Source organism: Corythoichthys intestinalis, chromosome 19 (assembly GCF_030265065.1).
Source record: "Corythoichthys intestinalis isolate RoL2023-P3 chromosome 19, ASM3026506v1, whole genome shotgun sequence".
Lineage (NCBI taxonomy): Eukaryota > Metazoa > Chordata > Actinopteri > Syngnathiformes > Syngnathidae > Corythoichthys > Corythoichthys intestinalis.
In genome coordinates this window covers 5798533-5817878 of record NC_080413.1, presented here as the reverse complement: position 1 = coordinate 5817878, position 19346 = coordinate 5798533, and the positions used below count along the sequence as shown (strand labels likewise).

General features: G+C 38.8%; 2 protein-coding genes across 3 annotated transcripts in view; one reads left to right on the top strand and one right to left on the bottom strand.

Annotated features, from left to right (window-relative positions):
- fbxo25 (F-box protein 25) overlaps positions 1-2699 on the top strand; it is a 36751-nt gene extending 34052 nt beyond the window's left edge. The window contains exons 10-11 of one of the 2 annotated variants that reach the window (XM_057823173.1): positions 1497-1523; positions 1707-2699. In XM_057823173.1, the coding sequence (XP_057679156.1) occupies positions 1497-1523; positions 1707-1796 (117 nt within the window). In that variant the 3' untranslated portion in view covers positions 1797-2699. The remainder of the gene's footprint in view (positions 1-1496; positions 1524-1706) is intronic. The other variant, XM_057823174.1, reaches the window with a different exon arrangement.
- An 813-nt stretch (positions 2700-3512) lies between these two features.
- On the bottom strand, positions 3513-19109 carry si:ch211-225h24.2 (uncharacterized protein LOC564539 homolog). The gene is made up of 5 exons (XM_057823508.1): positions 18965-19109; positions 15930-16229; positions 11169-11222; positions 5739-5854; positions 3513-4566 (listed from the first exon to the last, which is right to left on the bottom strand). Exons 2-5 carry the CDS (start codon positions 16014-16016, stop codon positions 4233-4235), a joined length of 591 nt encoding a protein of 196 aa, XP_057679491.1. The 5' UTR covers positions 16017-16229; positions 18965-19109; the 3' UTR covers positions 3513-4232.
- Positions 19110-19346: the final 237 nt, after the last annotated feature.

The following is a 19346-nucleotide window of genomic DNA, read 5'->3' as shown; positions in this document are numbered from 1 at the left end:
TGCCCTTTTCTGCAGTACATTTACTGAATATAGCGAAGTTTTGTAATTATTGCCCCATACTTCGGCACTGTATTGCAAGTAAGGAGAGACTAGTGAACCATATAGAGTGTGGAGTGATTTGGAATCTAATACCCACTTTGCTTTATTTATTATTGCAATATTCCGCGAAATTTTGCCCTGTATTTGTTTGATATGTTGTTTCCAGTTAAGTTTTTCATCAATAATTACCCCCAATGAAAACAAATTTGTTGGTATGGAAATACTTCGGCTACAGAAAAGTTACAGACAGCCGTGGCTGAGAGAAAGAGGGCCAACCAACATATAAAACATATTTGCAGACAGTGGCTGCCTGAGGAGGTAATACCTCCAATATGATTTTGCATTGACGTGACCACACGTCACGTTGTACAAAATCAAAGGTTAGTAAACTCTGTTCTTAACGTTTCCCACCAGCTACGAGGGTTAACTCCAGTGTGTTAAGTGTGTCTAGCGGTGGTGAAACAAATACAGAAATTGGACAATAATTCAATTATTTTTGTTCTGATGGTAATAATGTTTTATTTTTTGTTTTTGGTAGAATATTTCATTATACTTATGTTCAATTTTGCTGATATGTTGTTTTGAAAAAGAAAAAAACATCATTTTTTATGGAAAAGAGTTGAACCCGAAACACAGTGTCAGCTATAAAAGTAACTTACAAGATATATGCTCGGTTAGTAGCTTAGCCCATGCTCATAAATACAGGCAACCCAGCTGTGTGTGTGGGGGTGTGCGTGCGGAGAGGTAGAGACCGATTTTTATGTTCCTCGTAGATATCCAATGTAGTTTTTCCAGTCACTTACACCCTTGCGAAACAAATCCTCACCGTGGTCAGTTTGAAAATGGCGGCAGGCAAAACGGGAGACTTCATCCTTTTAGATTGAATATTCTTGCCAGGAATATTTATAATAGTACATTTAAAATGAGCGTTTTTTGTTTCCCATCATTTTTTAGGGGAATTCTAAATCAGGCTGCTTCAGACTGCTATGCTTTTGGCCAAGATCGTCGCCTATTGAATATGGTGTACATCCGGTTGTGGCTCTGTTGTACAATTAACGTCTTTAGTATGGCAAACTGAAAGTCCGCTAACCATTTTGGCGGTGCTCTGCGGCTTCTCATGGTCCACATCTTCAATCCTTGGTTCTCGCTCAGTAGTTGTTGTCGCTTTTTGAAAGGATTACGTATATCGCTTTCTAAGATGCTGGTCACATGACCTGTTCAAAAAAAAAAAAAAATCGACCCATTGAAAAAATATTTTTGTTCATTTCATTCATTTTTGTTGTTTGTTTTATTGCTTTACTACTTTTATTAGACAAAATTTTACCAGCAAAGTCTTAATTTTAAATTCATATATAGGAAAGTCAAACTGGTAAAATGCTACGCAAATGTTATTTCCTTGTCAATCTTTCCCTATCACCCTTAAACCTTTGCTTTTTCCCTTTCGGTTCCTCCTCAAGGATCACCACTTGGCCTTATTGTTAAAGGTACCCTCTATCCCATCATGCCTTTCCGTTTATTTCCCTTTTTCATCCTGAGCATCACCGTTGCATGACTGTCATGAATTCAAATTCAACCAACACATCAATTCACGTTCATTTACCGCCCTCTTGTGAGCATGTAGCAAACTGTTTTGAGCATTTAACAAGCTTCCACCGTTGTTTCAACAGGACTGTGGCCACCCGTGCACCGCCAACGACCCGGACGGCTGCCTCGTACCGATTTCGCCGCAACACTTCATCGATCTGTTCAGGTTCTAGATCCTTCCTTCCCTTTTGTCGCGCTCCGATCATGTTTACCTTCAAAACAAAAGGGCTTCAAACTGCGCACAACTGTTACCGCGGCGACAGGGAAGAATTCCTAGTAATTAGTATGTTGCGGAATATTTTTTGCACAAATATACGAAGGTCAAAGACTTCAAATATACATGTACAAAAGTGTAAAGTGAGTTTTAGCATGGAAGTTGTGATGCGTATATTGTCTTTTTAAGAGAGTTTTTAGAACTATTGATCGATTAACAGATTATTATGACGCTCATTCCTCTTCTAATGTTTTAAACGGTGGTCATGTTATTTTTTTTCTGTCCCGTTATAGCAAAACGCATGCGTCCGTTACGTATTTTTTAGAGTTGTGAAATGGAAAAATGTTATTTAAGGGTGTTGGGGAACTTTTGTATCCTTCTATGAACATTTTGTATGATGTATTCCTTCCTGTTCATTGTGTTTCCATGATAATATTTTGCCTTTGTCTTTGGGACAGGAAGTAGTGTAATTAAATGATTAAATATTTATCAAAAATTTGATGTCTTTTTTTTGTAAAGATGTAGCTAATTCAAGCTAGCAAGTATGATTCTCAATCTTATTCAAGCATCGTAATGATGGAAATCCGTCAGCAGAGGGCGCAAAAGGTCAATCACGAGATTGACGAAGATCAGCGGGAACAACAGTTAGGCTGCCCTGTGATTAATTTCATAAGCATTAGTGATTGTTACAGTTGTTGTGGAATCCTGTATTGTCATATTTTTTGTACATTAGAAGGTTTCTTGTTCTCAGACAAATTACATACAGAAAATACACAAAAAAGTCACACATTCACCTGGAAAAAAAAACACCAAAACCAGAAAAATAATCACAAAGAACAAAAAAAAAAAAAAATCATTGAAAACCTGAAATCCAAAATATACTTGAAAATCTTGAAAAACTGCACAAAAATGTAAAAAAAAAAAAAAAAAAAGCAAAAAGAGCACATTATAAAATGGAAAAACTGCAACAACAAAAAAGACAAAAAGGGAGAAACCCTCAAAATTAGGAAAAAGACCACACACAAAAAAACACTAAAATAAAAAAAATAATTCCAAAAAAACAACCAAAAATATACTAAAAACCTGAAATAAAAAAATACAGGGGAAACTTAAAAAAAGACCATAAGACCCCCCCCAAAAAAAATACCACCAAAACCAGACAACAACATCAAAAAAATCCTACAAAACCTGAAAAAAAACCTTGAAAAACTGCACAAAAATGTACCCAAAAAAAAAAAAAAAATGGAAAAACTGTAACAAAAAAGGGGGGCCTCAAAATTAGAAAAAAGACCACACACAAAAAACACTAAAACCAGAAAAATAATCCCAAAAAAGAAAACAAACAAAAAAAAAAAAACCTAGAAAACCTGAAAAAAAAATACAGGGTAAACTTTAAAAAACCTGAGCAGCAGATGCACCCCACCGTCGTCATCGGCGCCTACAGGCGAGCCCTGGAGGACATGTTGGAAACCTTGAAGGAGACTGGGAAAAAAAAAAACACCAAACCCAAATAAATAAATGCTAAAACACAAAAAAATCATAGAAAACCTGAAAAAAAATGGAAAACTTGAAAAACTGCACTAAATATCAAAAAACGTCCAAAAACAAAAAAAACACCTTTCCCATTTAAAAAAAAAAAAAAAAAAAAAAAAAAAAAAAAAAAAAACATTGGCAAAAAAGGGGGGTAGAATCAGAAAAAGACCACACAAAAAAATAACCAAAATGTTGATAATTTATTCAAAATATAGCGAATGAACACTAGCGCTGTCAATGCCAGCCAATGAGTTAAAAAGTGACCCGAAAACGCTGCAAAATTTCTAGGAACGATGGGAGCGCTAAGCACCCCCATGCAATTTTGCCAGAAATTGCATATTCTAGTTCTTAAAATGCATTTACACTGAAAACTTCATTCTATATGTCCAATTAATAAAAATAGGTTGATTTTCCTTAACTGAACTAAATACCTTGAATACCACCTCGGCAATTATAGCCCTCACCTCCATGTTTAGATGTTTAAAAAAAAAAAACATAGGGTTTCAAATGACTTTTTTTTTTTTTTTCCACAGAGGTACATTAGTGTAGCCGACATGCTAACACATATCTTAACTAATTATACATTTAAAGCCATCATCCGTTCTAGCATAGACGTAGCCTCAATGTTGCTTGTTTTCAGTTTCAACTGATTATAAATCAAACCTACTATTTCTTCAAGGCACTTGCCAAAATGTCCGAAAGTCAATATTTCCAGTGCTAAAATCATAAATATTCAGCATTAATCATTAGATGTATACTGTCCAACAAGGCTCAAAATGGCCGGGTATCTCAAGCAGTGTCAAAGGGGTTCATATGCTTTTGATGGTAGCCAAAAGAGGCCATTAAAAATTAAGACTAAGAACTATTTGAGTCCTTCCCAGGTACCGCCGTCCGTCACCATCCCTCTGCTGATCCTGCCGATGCCGGCCAGCTTGACTCTGGCGCGGGACGTCCACGTGACTGTATTGGCTGGGTTCTCCGACGCATCTACAGTAGGCGGCGAAGGTGAGCGTCCATTTTGGTTAGGGTCCTCCGAGGCGTCTTTTGGGGACTGTGACGTCTCCCGGTTGTCAGTCTTGTCTGTTTTTTTCGTCGGAGAGATTTGCCTGATTGTCATGGTGACGCTTTCCCAGAAGCAAAGGGATTTTTCAGGTTTCTCCTTTCTGTCTTTGTCATTTTTCACTTTCTTGTGAGACCTACGAGAAAACGTCAAAGATCTTTTGCCGTCATATTGTTTAGATCTTGAATTTTAAATCCATAGACTTCCTAATGTATTGACATGAAACATTCCCCATTCACTGCGCCTTCCCGAAGGGGGCCGTCCCACACTCCGCTTCATTTATTAGCAGTCGGTCAGAGCGATCTAACGCCGGTTTAGGTTGGAAAAGTATGAAAGCTGTACTGAATACAAACAGGAAGGATTGTCTCAGGAGTGAGTTGTTCGAGGATTCAAGGTAATTATTATATTTTTCGAATCAGGCATGCTTTTTGAAAAGTTGAATCAATGGGAGAAATTAGCCACTACAGCATAGCCACAATATTTGCCTAAGATAAATGCTAACTGCACTTTTTTTTTTTTTTTTTTTGCTTTTAACCACGAATCGAGACTATTTTACGTTCATATCTATAAAGAATTTAGGGTTTAAGCATTTATTCACAAGAATTTAACGGAAAATGCTCTTTGTTTACATATGGCGGTCGCTAATCTGGTTACTGACTAGCATCATAATTCGCAATATATACCCTAACTGCACGTTTTTTTGCATTTTAACCAAGAATCAAGACTGTTTTACGTCCATATCTATAAAAAATTCAAGGATTTAAGCATTTATTCACAAGAATTTAACGGAAAAAGCTCTTTGTTTACATATGGCGGCCGCTAATTTGCTTACCGACTAGCATTATAGTTTGCAATATTTACGTAAAATAAATGCTAAATGCACGTTTTTTGTTGTTGTTGTTTTTTTAACCAAGAATCAAGACTGTTTTACGTCCATATCTATAAAGAATTCAGGGATTCAAGCATTTATTCACAAGAATTTAACGGAAAATGCTCTTTGTTTACATATGGCGGCCGCTAATTTGCTTACCGTCTAGCATTATAGTTCACAATATTTACGTAAAATAAACTAACTGCACGTTTTTTTTTTGTTTTTTGTTTTTTGTTTTTTTTGCTTTTAACCAAGAATCAAGACTGTTTTACGTCTGTATCTATAAAGAATTCAGGTATTTAAGCATTTATTCACAAGAATTAATGGAAAAAGCTCTTTGTGTTTCCACTCGTTCAGCTATGACGGAGATAGGCCCCCTATGAATCGGTCCTATGTCCCATCAATACATTATGAAGTGTATGTTTAAACTGGCTTACCCTGTGCGGTCGGCGGGCGTCTCTCTCGTCAACAAAAAGTGTTCGTCATCTTTTGAGGAGAACATCTTCTTGTCCTTTCGCTCTTTCTTTGACATAATCTTCTTCACCTTGGCCTCCTGACACAAGAAAACATTTACAATATTTTGTCATTATCACACTAAAGCTGCTACAAATGATTATTTTGAGGGTCGATTATCTCCAATCATTTTTGCAGAGCGTAGACTAATCATCTCAGGATTTTTTTTTTTTTTTTTCATGGCAAATGAAAAAGGCTAATTTGGAAGCCTTAACATGCTCAAAAACAGCAAAATGTTCACATACATGCAGCTAGGCTTAAATTTAGACAATTTGGCAACCCTGCTAAAAAAAAATTACAAACTGGCTCAGTGGCGCCTCTTTGAATTTTTCAAAAAATCCTCTCCTATTGGGTTTTTTCAACATAGAGCAATGACATTTACGGAGTTGATACTTTGTGCAAAACTGCTTCAAAGAAGTCCCTTCCACCCATATTCCAAACCCAACTGGAAATCGGGTATTTTGGATTGATTGTGAAATTTATATTTAATTACAGGGGGCATATTTGAGACATAGACATCTAGGGAGTTAGCTGGATCCTCCTTAAAATTGGTGCGACTGTTCATGAGACATATGAGATCTGAAGTTATTAAAATGCTGAGTTTTCATTCAGTGGCCTGACTTGGACAGGGTGCCAAAGTCTTTTTTTGGGGGGGGGCGGGGGGGGGGGGGGGGGGGGGCAACACGCCAAATTCAGCAAATGACTAATACAGTAGCTCCCTGATCCAAGGTGAGTCTTTTTTATATCTGGCTTGTTAGAAAGATATTCCAGCCTGAAGATGATCTTTTTCACGAGCCAGGCTCCTTACAAGGGAAAAACATAAATTGCCCTCAAATTCGCATCAGGGAACATGTGTTCAGGTTCCTGCTGAAAAATACTGAGGTTTCGAAACGATTAATCGTCTATGAAAATGGTTAGGGATTCCTTTGATGATTGATTTATGGTGGCGTTGAGGACTACAGAAATCAGAATATATATTGAAGAGACTTACAATAAGAAAATTTGGACATTTTTATATGGAAACAATACCTCAAAACGATTAATCATTAAAAAAAATTTTAAAAAGCAGTCGGGGATTCATTTCATCATCGGATTAATCGTGGAATTGAGGACTCCAGGAATCAGAACATTTACTGTTAAGTGCCTTAAAAATTCCAGTCAAATTTCTTCATGGAAGCAATCATCCAATAATTTGCCGCCAGCCCCTCCCAATTCAGATAATTTGGACATCTATCCCCGTCAATGTCAGTTTTCTGGCCTTGAAAGCCACTCGTTCATCTCCCCCCCACACATCTGTGGTGGCTTGGCTCTTATCAAAACATTCCCGCTATTCAAAACAGGGCTTTGATCAACGCCCTTTTGCCCAGACTGCTTCTTTTGTTTCCATGTGAAGAAGACGTAGCAAAGCATTAGATAGTTGCGTCTGCGAGGTTTACAGAATGTTCCAGGAATCTTTAGATTAGATAGCAGGAAGGTTTCATTATATCCAACACATGTGAGAAAATAGCAAGAATTACAGTTATGAGAAGTGAATTCATAGTCTATTTGAGGCCTTTTTTGCCTATTGTTCTCTTCCGAACGTCTGCGGTTTCTTAAAGAATGTGGCCTTTCCTTCCCTTCTACAAACAGCTTGTGAAATACGTCCTGTCAACAAAGTCACCTACACCCGACAGTGACAGGAACGTACAGTACTATAGAGAACTGTACATGCACGTACAGTAGATATAATCTGCAGTTGTCCTGACTGAGCCCCTTTGTTGACCTCAAAATACAGCGTTTCTAGATTTGATCCCTGATTATCACATTGACGGCGAGAGACGCCCAATCCATTTGAACTGGGAGAGGTTGGCAGTGACGTCTATCGCCGTCAATGGCAGCCAATCAGTTACAGTGGTTTTAAAAAAGTATCTGAACCATTTGAAATTTCTCACATTTCTGCATAAAATCACCATCAAATGTGATCGGATCTTTGTCAAAATCACACAGATGAAAAAACAGTGTCTGCTTTGATTAAAATTAACCAAACATTTGTAGATTTCCATATTTTAATGAGGATAGGATGAGGATTTCATATTTTAATAACAGAAGGGGGAATATAAGTAAGTGAACCATCTCATTTAATATTTTGTGGACTCCCCTTTGGCAGCAATAAGTTCAACTAGACGCTTCCTGTAGCTGCAGATCAGTCTGGCACATCAATCAGGACTAATTTTGGCCCATTCTTCTCTACAAAACTGCTGTAGTTCAGTCAGATTCCTGGGATGCCTGGCATGAATCGCTGTCTTTAGGTCATGCCACAGCATCTCAATGGGGTTTAATTCTGGATTTTGACTTGGCCACTCCAGAACGTGTATTTTGTTCTTCTGAAACCTTTCTGAAGTTGATTTTCTTCTGTGTTTTGGAATATTGTCATGTTGCAGCATCCATCTTCTTTTTAGCTTCAACTAAGGTTTTCCTGGAAAACATCCTGATAAACTTTTGCAATCATTCTTCCATCAATGATTGCTAGTTGTCCAGGCCCTGAGGCAGCAAAACAGCCCCAAATCATTAGGCTCCCTCCACCTTGCTTCACAGTGGGGATGAGGTGTTAATGTTGGTGAGCTGATCCATTTTCCCTCCACACAGTGTTGTGTTTTACTCTCAAACAATTCAACTTTGTTTTCATCAGTCCACAAAATTATCTTGCCAAAATTTCTGTGGCGTGTCCAAGTGCCTTTTTGCGATCATTAAACGAGCAACAATGTTTTTTTTAGACAGCAGTGGCTTCCTCTGTGGACTCCTCCCATGAACACCATTCTTGGCCATAGTTTTACATATAGTTGCAGAAAGATATTGGACTGTGCCAGTGATTTCTGTAAGTCTTTAGCAGACACTTGAGGGTTCTTTTTTATCCCTCTGAGTATTCTGCGCTGAACTCTTGACGTCATCTATGGTGGACGGCCACTCCTTGGGAGAGAAGAGACCGTGCCAAACTCTCTCCATTTGTAGACAACTTCTCTGACTTTTGATTGATGAACATCCAGACTTTTAGAGATGGTTTTGTATCCTTTCCTAGCTTTGTACAAATTAACAATCCTTGATCGCAGATCTTCAGACAGCTCTTTTGACCGAGCCATGATGCTTAGACAATGCTTCTCATCAAGACAATTCTTAGCAGGTGTGCGTTGTATAGTGGGCAGGGCAGCTTTAAACCAATCATCGGTGATTGGGCACACACCTGACTTACATTGTTTGGTAAAAATTGGTTTCAATTGCTCTTTACATCATTGTTTGCATGCTATCCTCATTAAAATATGAAAACCTATAAATGTTTGGTTGGTTTTAGTTAAAGCAGACACTGTTTTCTGTCATCTGTGTGATTTTGAAAAAGATCAGATTACATTTAATGGTGATTTTATGCAGAAATGTGAGAAATTCCAAAAGGTTCAGATACTTTCTCATACCGCTAAATAATTTTTTTATTTTTAGTTTTGTTGTGCTTTCCAACAATGTCCCCCCCCCCCCCCCCCCCCCTTTGGCTTAATGTGGTTATATAATATGATAACATCTGTAGAAAGAGCTGGTACTGAAGCACCACCAGGGGGCGACAAAGCATTACAAATAAAGACTGGCATCGGACATGACAGCAAATTGATTGAAGTGTTCTAAATTAAAAGGCACCAACTTACAGTATTAACTCATTGACTGCCATTGACAATTACTTGTTTTTGCTGTAGAAAACAACTACTAACACAGTATTCGTAATCCAGTTACAGTATAAATGTGATTTATATACAGTGGGGCAAATAAGTATTTAGTCAACCACTAATTGTGCAAGTTCTCCCACTTGAAAATATTAGAGTGGCGTGTAATTGTCAACATGGGTAAACATCAACCATGAGAGACAGAATGTGAGGGGAAAAAAACAGAAAATCACATTGTTTGATTTTTAAAGAATTTATTTTCAAATCATGGTGGAAAATAAGTATTTGGTCAATACCAAAAGTTCATCTCAATACTTTGTTATATACCCTTTGTTGGTAATAACGGAGGCCAAACGTTTTCTGTAACTCTTCACAAGCTTTTCACACACTGTTGCTGGTATTTTGGCCCATTCCTCCATGCAGATCTCCTCTAGAGCAGTGATGTTTTGGGGCTGTCGTTGCAGCCACGTCTCATCTTCAATGCCCTTGTTGATGGAAGGAGATTTTCACTCAAAATCTCTCGATACATGGGCCCCATTCATTGTTTCCTTTACACAGATCAGTCGTCCTGGTCCCTTTGCAGAAAAACAGCCCCAAAGCATGATGCTTCCACCCCCATGCTTCACAGTGGGTATGGTGTTCTTCGGATGCAATTCAGTATAATTCCTCCTCCAAACACGAGAACCTGTGTTTCTACCAAAACGTTTTATTTTGGTTTCATCTGACCATAACACATTCTCCCAGTCCTCTTTTGGATCATCCAAGCCTTTGTTACTGTGGTCCCAGCTCTCTGTAGGTCATTCACTAGGTCCCCCCGTGTGGTTCTGGGATTTTTGCTCACCGTTCTTGTTATCGTTTTGACGCCACGGGGTGAGATCTTGCATGGAGCCCCAGGTCGAGGGAGATTATCAGTGGTCTTGTATGTCTTCCATTTTCTAATAATTGTTCCCACAGTTGATTTCTTTACACCAGGCATTTTACCTATTGCAGATTCAGTCTTCCCAGCCTGTCGCCGGCCTACAATTTTGTCTCTGGTGTCCTTCGACAGCTCTTTGGTCTTGGCCATAGTGGAGTTTGGAGTGTGACTGACTGAGGTTGTGGACAGGTGTCTTTTATACCGATAATGAGTTAAAACAGATGCCATTAATACAGGTAACGAGTGGAGCCTCGTTAGACCTCGTTAGAAGAAGTTAGACCTCAACCCCAACAGTTTTTTGAGGTGTACCCATGTTGACAATTACAGGCCTCTCTAATCTTTTCAAGTAGGAGAACTTGCACAATTGGTGGTTGACTAAATACTTATTTGCCCCACTGTATTGACCAATTTAGCATCAAATCTCAAAACCAATCAGTAATACGTCGAATATCAAAATAACAGTTTGTGACAGCTAGTTTGACATTAAGTTTAGGTTTGTCACTCGGATTTCATGTTAGTGTTTCAAGCCTGGACACGCTCAAGAACATGTAAACAAAACGAGGGAGATTAGCACTGATGGAGTTCTGCTGATGTTAACGTAACACTGACTGACATGTTTTCTGATAAACACTGGCGCCCCCACACTATTCTGCTTCACGTCAGCTTGCCCTCGTTTGACATCCCCGGTGCCTGCCGCAATTTTATTTGGGGGCGCTGTAGAGATAACGGCTAATAAAATAATTCAAGTTGTTTACCTTGGATACGACGGTGACCGCTTCCTCTTCTTCCTCTACTTCTAAGTCTCTGTCCTGAAAAGAAAGAAAACAAAACACGTGCCGGTCAGGATAAATTGCTAAACTGTGTACTGTTGCTTTAAGGCCCGCAAGGGACTGGAGTCATTTCCACCAGGAAGAGCTATTTCAATTCCATTGTTGCTGAATTACTGGTGTTCAAACTGCAAATTTTCTCAATATTCGCCTTCACAATGCAAGTTCATTCACTTACCATGTGGCAATTTTGCACTATTATCCCGTTCACTGCTATTGATGGCAGTAGACGTCCGATCCGTTTTGACTGGGAGGGTTGGCAGCGATCCTTCATTGCCAGCCAAGTGAAATGGATTGGACGTCTATTGCCGTCAATGGTACTGAAAGTTATCCCAGTACAAATGGATTGTCCATAGCTGTAAGTGAAAACTACCTTAAATTAAGGACACTTTTCTATGGAGGTAGATTTGTGTAATATTCAATCAAAACAAAAAATGCTTCAAAGTATATATTTTCAATTAAAAAAAAAATGTGTTGGATTGCAAAAATTAATTTGAGATTTTTTTTTCTTTTTGGATTGAAGGTTTATTTTATTTTTTATTTTTTTTATTGAAGTAATGTTGTTTTGGGTTTGGGCCACATTTTGGGTAGGACATTTTGTCTTAATATTTCAATCAAAAAATAAGTTCCTTCAAACACATATTTTCAAAAGTTTTCAAAATGAAAATTGGAAAAATGTTTTCAATCATAGAAAAAAAAATCTTTGAATGGAAAAATATATCTGAGATCGGCAAAAAAAAAAAAGGTTGCTTCAATAAAAAAAATAAATGAATAAAAGTAAAATAGTTTTCAATTTTTTTTGTTTCAAATTTATTTTTGCATTCAAACACATTTTTATTGAAGTGACTTTTTTGATTGAAAATATACTGTATATTTTGACTGAAGCAACTTTTGTTTTTTGTTTTTTTAATTGATTGAAGCAATTTTTGTTTTGGTTGAATAATAAAGACACAAATCTACTTTCATAGCAAAGTCCATAAAAAAAATTATATGCAAAAATAAAATTGCCCTTCGCTAAAAATATTTGATTTGGGGGTGTGGGGGGGGTATTATTTTTATTAGATTTTTGTTTAGTTTTTTTTTTTTTCTAATTGAAGTGGAAAAGGCTTTGAACATTTTTTTATTGAATCATTTTGATACAAATGTTGCACTTCACTATTTGTCAGACATGTTCGTGTTGTTAATAACGACATCAGAATATAACGGTGTTACTAACGGTGTTATTTTTATCAGTAATGAGTAATGTAATTAATTACTTTTCTCATCTTGGCAACACCGTTACTGTTACTGAGGCGGGAAAGGCATGCTTTACTAAGTTGGTTGAATAAAAAAAAGTCTGAGAGAGACGGACTCACGGAGACGAGAGAGCAGAGCAGGAGTGGGGAAGACGCCGTTGCAAACGCATTGCTAGGTGGCTCCAATAATACCTGACTGTAGCCATAGCCTACAAACTACACCCACATGATACGGTAGATATCACATATTATAGAACTAGATGCAAATGACAGACACGGCTGCATTGGCAACATGTTTTAAGGACTACATGCGTTAGTAAACAGCCTCCATCTTAAAGCAGTAGACCTCTCAGGAAGGCTCTGATGTAGAGATCCTTCCTAGCGAACCTAAGTAACTTTTTTTATTTTTTAAATCTAAAATGCTCCTAAATCGGCAAAATCTTGACTTAAATCTATCTTTAAACGATGAAACAGTTTTAAAACTTACACATGTTGAAAGTAGACAGAAGGGAACTAATGCAGTAACGGGAGCAATTTTAACAAATAAATGACTTCCACACATAGCAAAGGTTACTATCTAGTTATCGCAATACCCTTGTGTCTAGTTAAGTGGAGGGTAAAGAATTGGGCTAGGGCCAATTGTCCCCAAAACCCTTTAAACTTCACATTGTGTGACCTGTTTTTTTGTTTGTTTGTTTTGTTTTGTTTGTTTGTTTGTTTGTTTGTTTTTTGACAAAAAAACATGAAAATTATCACTACCGTAATTCTCGCGCTATAAGGCGCACCTGACTATAAGCCGCCGCACACCAAATTCGACAAAAAAACGACATTAGTTCATAGATAAGCCGCACTGTACTATAAGCCGCAGCCTTCCTCACTGTATTATGGGATATTCACAAAAGATATTAACCGGTAACACTTTATTTGACAGCAGCACCATAAGGCTGTCTAAGACCAAATGTACCACCATGAAGCTTTGAACCAATTGGCTGCAAAGCGTAATTAATTAATAATTAATAAAAGAAGCTTCATTTGGCCATCACTGTTCCCTTGGAGGAGACAGTCAACTTCTGCTACCACCTGCTGTCAACACTGTTGTCGTCCAACATGCCTCTTAGCATGCATTGCAGCGCTACAGATATAAATAACAGTCCAAATTCATGTTGTTCTAATTATTTCTTCAGTTACTGTTCCAGTTGTTTCATTAATTGCTAGTTATGGTATTTGGTTACACGTTATTTGACAGTGGCGCCATAAGACTGTCATTAGACCAGGGGTCTCGTTAACCGAATATTTTCCATCGTTGACCGGTTTTTTAAAACGGTGACGGAAAAAACTGAAGTCCATCTGTCATTTTGACAGGTTGCAATTCACACCCCAGACCACAGGGTGGCGAGTGAGCATATTAATTAGCTATTGTCTCTCTTGATGCATGACGTCGTTGGCTTTACTCGGAAAAATGTCAAGGCAACTGAGTGTTTGCCTGGCACGGCCAGACTGTTCTCCCTGTATTTTTCAAACACTGAGAGAAAAGTCTGGGACACAGCCTCTCGAGTAGGTACAAAATCAATCGACAAATCAGATTTGTTTATTTGTGTGACGTGTTCTTCACGAGCAACGTCACTCTTTGCGCGCCGAAAGTCGTCTCTACAACAACACGGATGTTTACTTCCGCGCGCAAGTCCCTCGTCCAGCCCATGTCGCTTTGCTAACCGCACGTCTGCCCGTCGCTGATTGGTGCACTCCGCTGTCTGTTTGCCTCTTGTTAAGCTTGTTCGAACAGAATATTTAATTAAAAATGAATGAAAACTAAATGCAATTGAATATGTCATTATTATCATTTTAAAAATGTAAGTGATGGGTAAAAATAGATTATGACTGGATTTTTATGACACTGTCAGTCAAAATGACAGACAACGAAAAAGTCTAGCGCAACCTCTGCATTAGACAATCATAATTATGACATGAGACTGTCATGAGCATTAATGAATGTTTATAGCAGATGTCTTTTAGTGTTATCCGGCAAATTCTCACATTTTGAATGGATGTAAAACATCCAAGATTGACACAAATGGAGTTAGTGACATAATTTGCCAGATGACATTTAATGACATCTGTCATAAGCGTTCAGTAATGCCCATCAGAGTGTCATGTCATAATCATGACTGTCTTATGACGCTGATGTCAAAAAAAGTGTTAACTATTAACCCAAATAAATCAACAAACACGCCGCACTGGACTACAAGCCGCAGGATTCAAAATTAATTTAAAAAGTAGCGGCTTATAGTCCGAAGATTACGGTAGTTACTTTGCGAAGTAACTAATTACTCTTACATTCAGGTAACTGAGTTACTAACACAATTACTTTTTGGGGGAAGTAATTTGTAACTGTAATTAATTACTTTTTTAAAGTAAAATTAACAACACTGTTGGGCACACAACTTAAATTGTTTGGTAAAAATTAGTTTAAATTGCTCTTTAAGTCTCCTTAAGCAGAGGGTTAAGTTATTTTCACCCTTCTGTCATTGTTAGCATGCTATCCTCATTAAAATATGAGAACCTATAAATGTTTGGGTGGTTTTAGTTAAAGCAGACACTGTTTTTACATCTGTGTGATTTTGACAAAGATCAGATCACACTTGATGTTGATTTTATGCAGAAATGTGAGCAATTCCAAAAGGTTTGGATACTTTTTCATAGCGCTGTAACTGTATCGGACAATATCGGGATAAGGTTAAAAGTCATTATTATACAAAAATTCACTTGAATCATTCTGGCTCATTAAATATTAGTTAATTTTCAAAAACCTCTTGACAGGCGAACCACTGTATATGATTAAAGACATTTTAGGCCTCAGGCAGTGTAGTGGTCCCCCCCTTCTCCCTCCTACGCCTCCGTCTTGTGACTCCCCCCCTTGGGAACAGGTCAGACATCTCGATCCAAATTCCCCAGAGAGAACATCGAGGAGGTCTGCCCCCGACAGAGGCAATAAAGTCAAAAGCAAACAGCCAAGATGCAAACATTTGGTGTGAAATCTGAGGTCCACGGGCCATATCTGGTCCCCAGAGATTCCAATAAAACATCATACGATCGTTAAATTTAACACAAGAGCTAAGGTAGGAATATGTTATCAGAAGCGCGGCCCCCTACGACCTTCCTACGTAACCGCCGCCCTCTCGTGACAGCTCGACGTAACGCAGCTGGCGCTGACTAGCGCTGACACGGCGCCTTTCACGGCCTTCGCACGCTGACATCCCCTGATTTTTGTTCCCGTTTCCCCTCGAAACTGATTAACTTGTATTAATCATTAAAACAAAGTTCCCGAAAAGGATGTTAGCTATCAAATTTGACTTTTCCAACCCTCGATGAAACAACGCTAGCAGCCACCAAGAAGTCTCAGCTCTATGTCATCATACCTGATATGATTAAAGAACACTTCAACTAAATGTGTTACCTTATAAGAGTGGCTATAGTGCCACGACATGTCATCCTCCTCAGACGCGTAATCCACCAGCACTTTACTCTTGCTTCTCCGGAACATGACTCCACTTGGCTTTACTTTCTTTACAAAGACCTGAAAAACCTTTTGAAACACTCAAAATACTCCCGTCGTCGTCTGAGTAGCCGCACATCCAGCTATTGTTCATTCATAAAAGTTGTGTGCTGCTCATTCCGCGAGTGTTTGTGTGTGTGTGCGTATTTACGCGACCACCTGGGTAGCTCCTCCTCTCTCCCACGCCCCCTTACACTCGTGCTGTAGTAGAGGAGAAGCAGTCAGTCAGCCAAAGTGTCAACTACAGTGGGGCAAATAAGTAGTCAACCACTAATTATGCAAGTTCTCCCACTTGAAAATATTAGAGAGGCCTGTAATTGTCAACATGAGTAAACCTCAACCATGAGACAGAATGTGGGGGGAAAAAAACAGAAAATCACACAGTTTGATTTTTAAAGAATTTATTTGCAAATCATGGTGGAAAATAAGTATTTGGTCAATACCAAAAGTTCATCTCAATAATTTGTTAAGTACCCTTTGTTGGCAATAACGGAGGCCAAATGTTTTCTGTAACTCTCCACAAGCTTTTCACACACTGTTGCTGGTATTTTGGCCCATTCCTCCATGCAGATCTCCTCTAGAGCAGTGATGTTTTGGGGCTGTCGTCGGGCAACACGGACTTTCAACTCCCTCCACAGATTTTCGATGGAGTTGAGATCTGGAGACTGGCTAGGCCACTCCAGGACCTTGAAATGCTTCTTACGAAGCCACTCCTTTGTCGCCCTGGCTGTGTGTTTGGGATCATTGTCATGCTGAAAGACCCAGCCACGTCTCATCTTCAATGTCCTTGCTGATGGAAGGAGATTCTCACTCAAAATCTCTCAATACATGCCCCTATTCATTCTTTCCTAATTACCGCCTGTTAACGCGATAATTTTGACAGCCCTAATTTTTACCAAACAATTTAAGTCCAGGTGTGTGCCCAATCTCTGATGAGTGGTTTAAAGCTGCCCTGCCCACCATAAAAAACACACCTGGTAAGAATTGTCTTGATGGGAAGCATTGTCTGATGTGCATCATGGATCGGTCAAAAGAGCTGTCTGAAGACCTGCGATCAAGGATTGTTGATTTGTATAAAACTGGGAAACGATACATAACCATCCCTAAAAGTGGATGTTCATCAGTCGACAGTCAGAGAAGTTGTCTACAAATGGAGAGAGTTTGGCACCGTTGCTTCTCCCAAGGACTGGCCGTCCACCAAAGATGACACCTAGAGTTCAGCGCAGAATACTCAGAGAGGTAAAAAAACGAACCCTAGAGTGTCTGCTAAAGACTTACAGAAACCACTGGTGCAGTCCAATATCTCTGCACACAGCAACTAAATGTAAAACTATGGCAAAGAATTGTGTTCATGGGACTCCACGGAGGAAGCCACTACTGTCTAAAAAAAACATTGTTGCTCATTTAATGTTCGCAAAAAGGCACTTGGACACTCCACAGACGTTTTGGCAAAATATTTTGTGGACCGATGAAACCAAAGTTGAATTATTTGGGGGTAACACACAATGTCATGTGTGGAGGAAAAATGGATCAGCTAACCAACATCAACACCTCAACACCACCGTGAAGCATAGTGGAGGGAGCATCATGATTTGGGGCTGTTTTGCTGCCTCAGGGCCTGGACAACTTGCAATCATTAATGGAAGAATGAATTCAAACGTTTATCAGGATTTTTTGCAGGAAAACCTCAGGCCGTCTGTCAGACAGTTCAAGGTAAAACGAGGATTGGTGCTGCAACAAGGCAATGATCCAAAACACAGAAGTAAATCAACTTTTGGTTGATGGTTTCAGAAGAACAAAATACACGTTCTGGAGTGGCCAAGTCAAAGTCCAGACTTGAACCCCATTGAGATGCTCTGCCATGACCTAAAGACAGTGATTCATGCCAGACATCCCAGGAATGGAGAATTAGATGCGAAATGATAGACTCGCCAGCTTAAGTAAACAGCCTCCATCTTAAAGCAGAAGACTTATCAGACAGGCTCTGTTGTAGCGAACCTTCCTAGCGAACAGTCACTTTCGGACTATAAGGCGCACCTGACTATAAGCCACCACGCACCAAATTTGACATGAAAATGGCATTTGTTCATAGATAAGCCGCACTGGACTATAAGCCGCAGCTGTCCTCACTGTATTATGGGATATTAACACCAAAAGATATTAACCGCTAAAACTTTATTTGACAGTGGCATTATAAGACTAATAATGAACCGCCATGAAGCTTTGAACCAATTGGCTGCAAAGCTTCATTGCTTCAAGAAGCTTCATTTGGCCATCACTGCTCCCTTGGAGAAGATAATCAACCTCTGCTGCCACCTGCTTTCAACACTGTTGTCATCCAACATGCCTCCTAGCATGCATTACAGTGCTACACATGTAAATAACAATCAAAAATCATGTTCTGGGCTAAATTTTTTCTTCAGTTACTGTTCCAGTTGTTCCATTAATTGCTAGCTAGGACATTTGATAACACTTTATTTGACAGTGGCGCCATAAAACTGTTATAAGACCACCATAATTATGACATGACACTGCCATGACCATGAATGAATGCTTATGACAGATGCCTTTTTGTGTCATCCGGCAAATTCTCACTTTTGAATGGATGTAGAAGATCCAAGCTGCACATAAATGGAGTGACATAATTTGCTGAATTAATTAATAAAGCAAGGAGGCATTATGCTAGTTAGCTCTTTTAAAATCCATAACTAACTCGCTTCATTTTAAATGCTAAAGTAACCGCTTATTATAGTCTAAAATTAATTTGTGATGGCCAGTCATTGCATTTTTGCCACGCTAAAGTTTCTCTCCACTCTGACAACTTTTTCTACAGTTTGTTAACTTACACAACCGTGAACCTCGAACCTGATCAAAGAGTGACTCAATCACCACGTTGACCTCGTGAGGTAGCCCCCAGTTCAGTTAAGCCCACTCACCTGACTCGGCGGTCCTTCCGTTCCTGTTCCTGCGTGCACTTACAGTAAGTCAGTCAGGAATGCGGATGAAATCCATGCACCCGCTTTAAAGGGGGTTTAATCAATCTGAATCTAAGCATGCCAACTGAAGATATTTTTAGTTATAAGCCAGTGTGCGTGATCTCGTACTCCGCATGTGTGGAATAGTTCGCCATGATAAACAAATGACTTGTTTTGTTCATTGTGACAAATGACATTCAGGTCCATTAGAAGTGGGAGGTGTGAAAGTGATCATGGTGACAAATGACATCATTCAGGTCTAGAGCTGCAGCTATCGATTATTTTACTAGTCGATTAATCGATGAACTAGTTAGTTCGAATAATCGAGTAATCAGATGAGGAA

Excerpts from the sequence above, each read along its gene's own strand:
- si:ch211-225h24.2 (XM_057823508.1), bottom strand. The coding sequence starts at position 16,016 with ATGTTCCGGAGAAGCAAGAGTAAAGTGCTGGTGGATTACGCGTCTGAG. Across the intron at positions 11,223-15,929 it reads ACTATAGCCACTCTTATAAG|GACAGAGACTTAGAAGTAGA; the intron begins GTAACACATTTA and ends CTTTCTTTTCAG. Across the intron at positions 4,567-5,738 it reads ACGCCCGCCGACCGCACAGG|GTCTCACAAGAAAGTGAAAA; the intron begins GTAAGCCAGTTT and ends GTTTTCTCGTAG.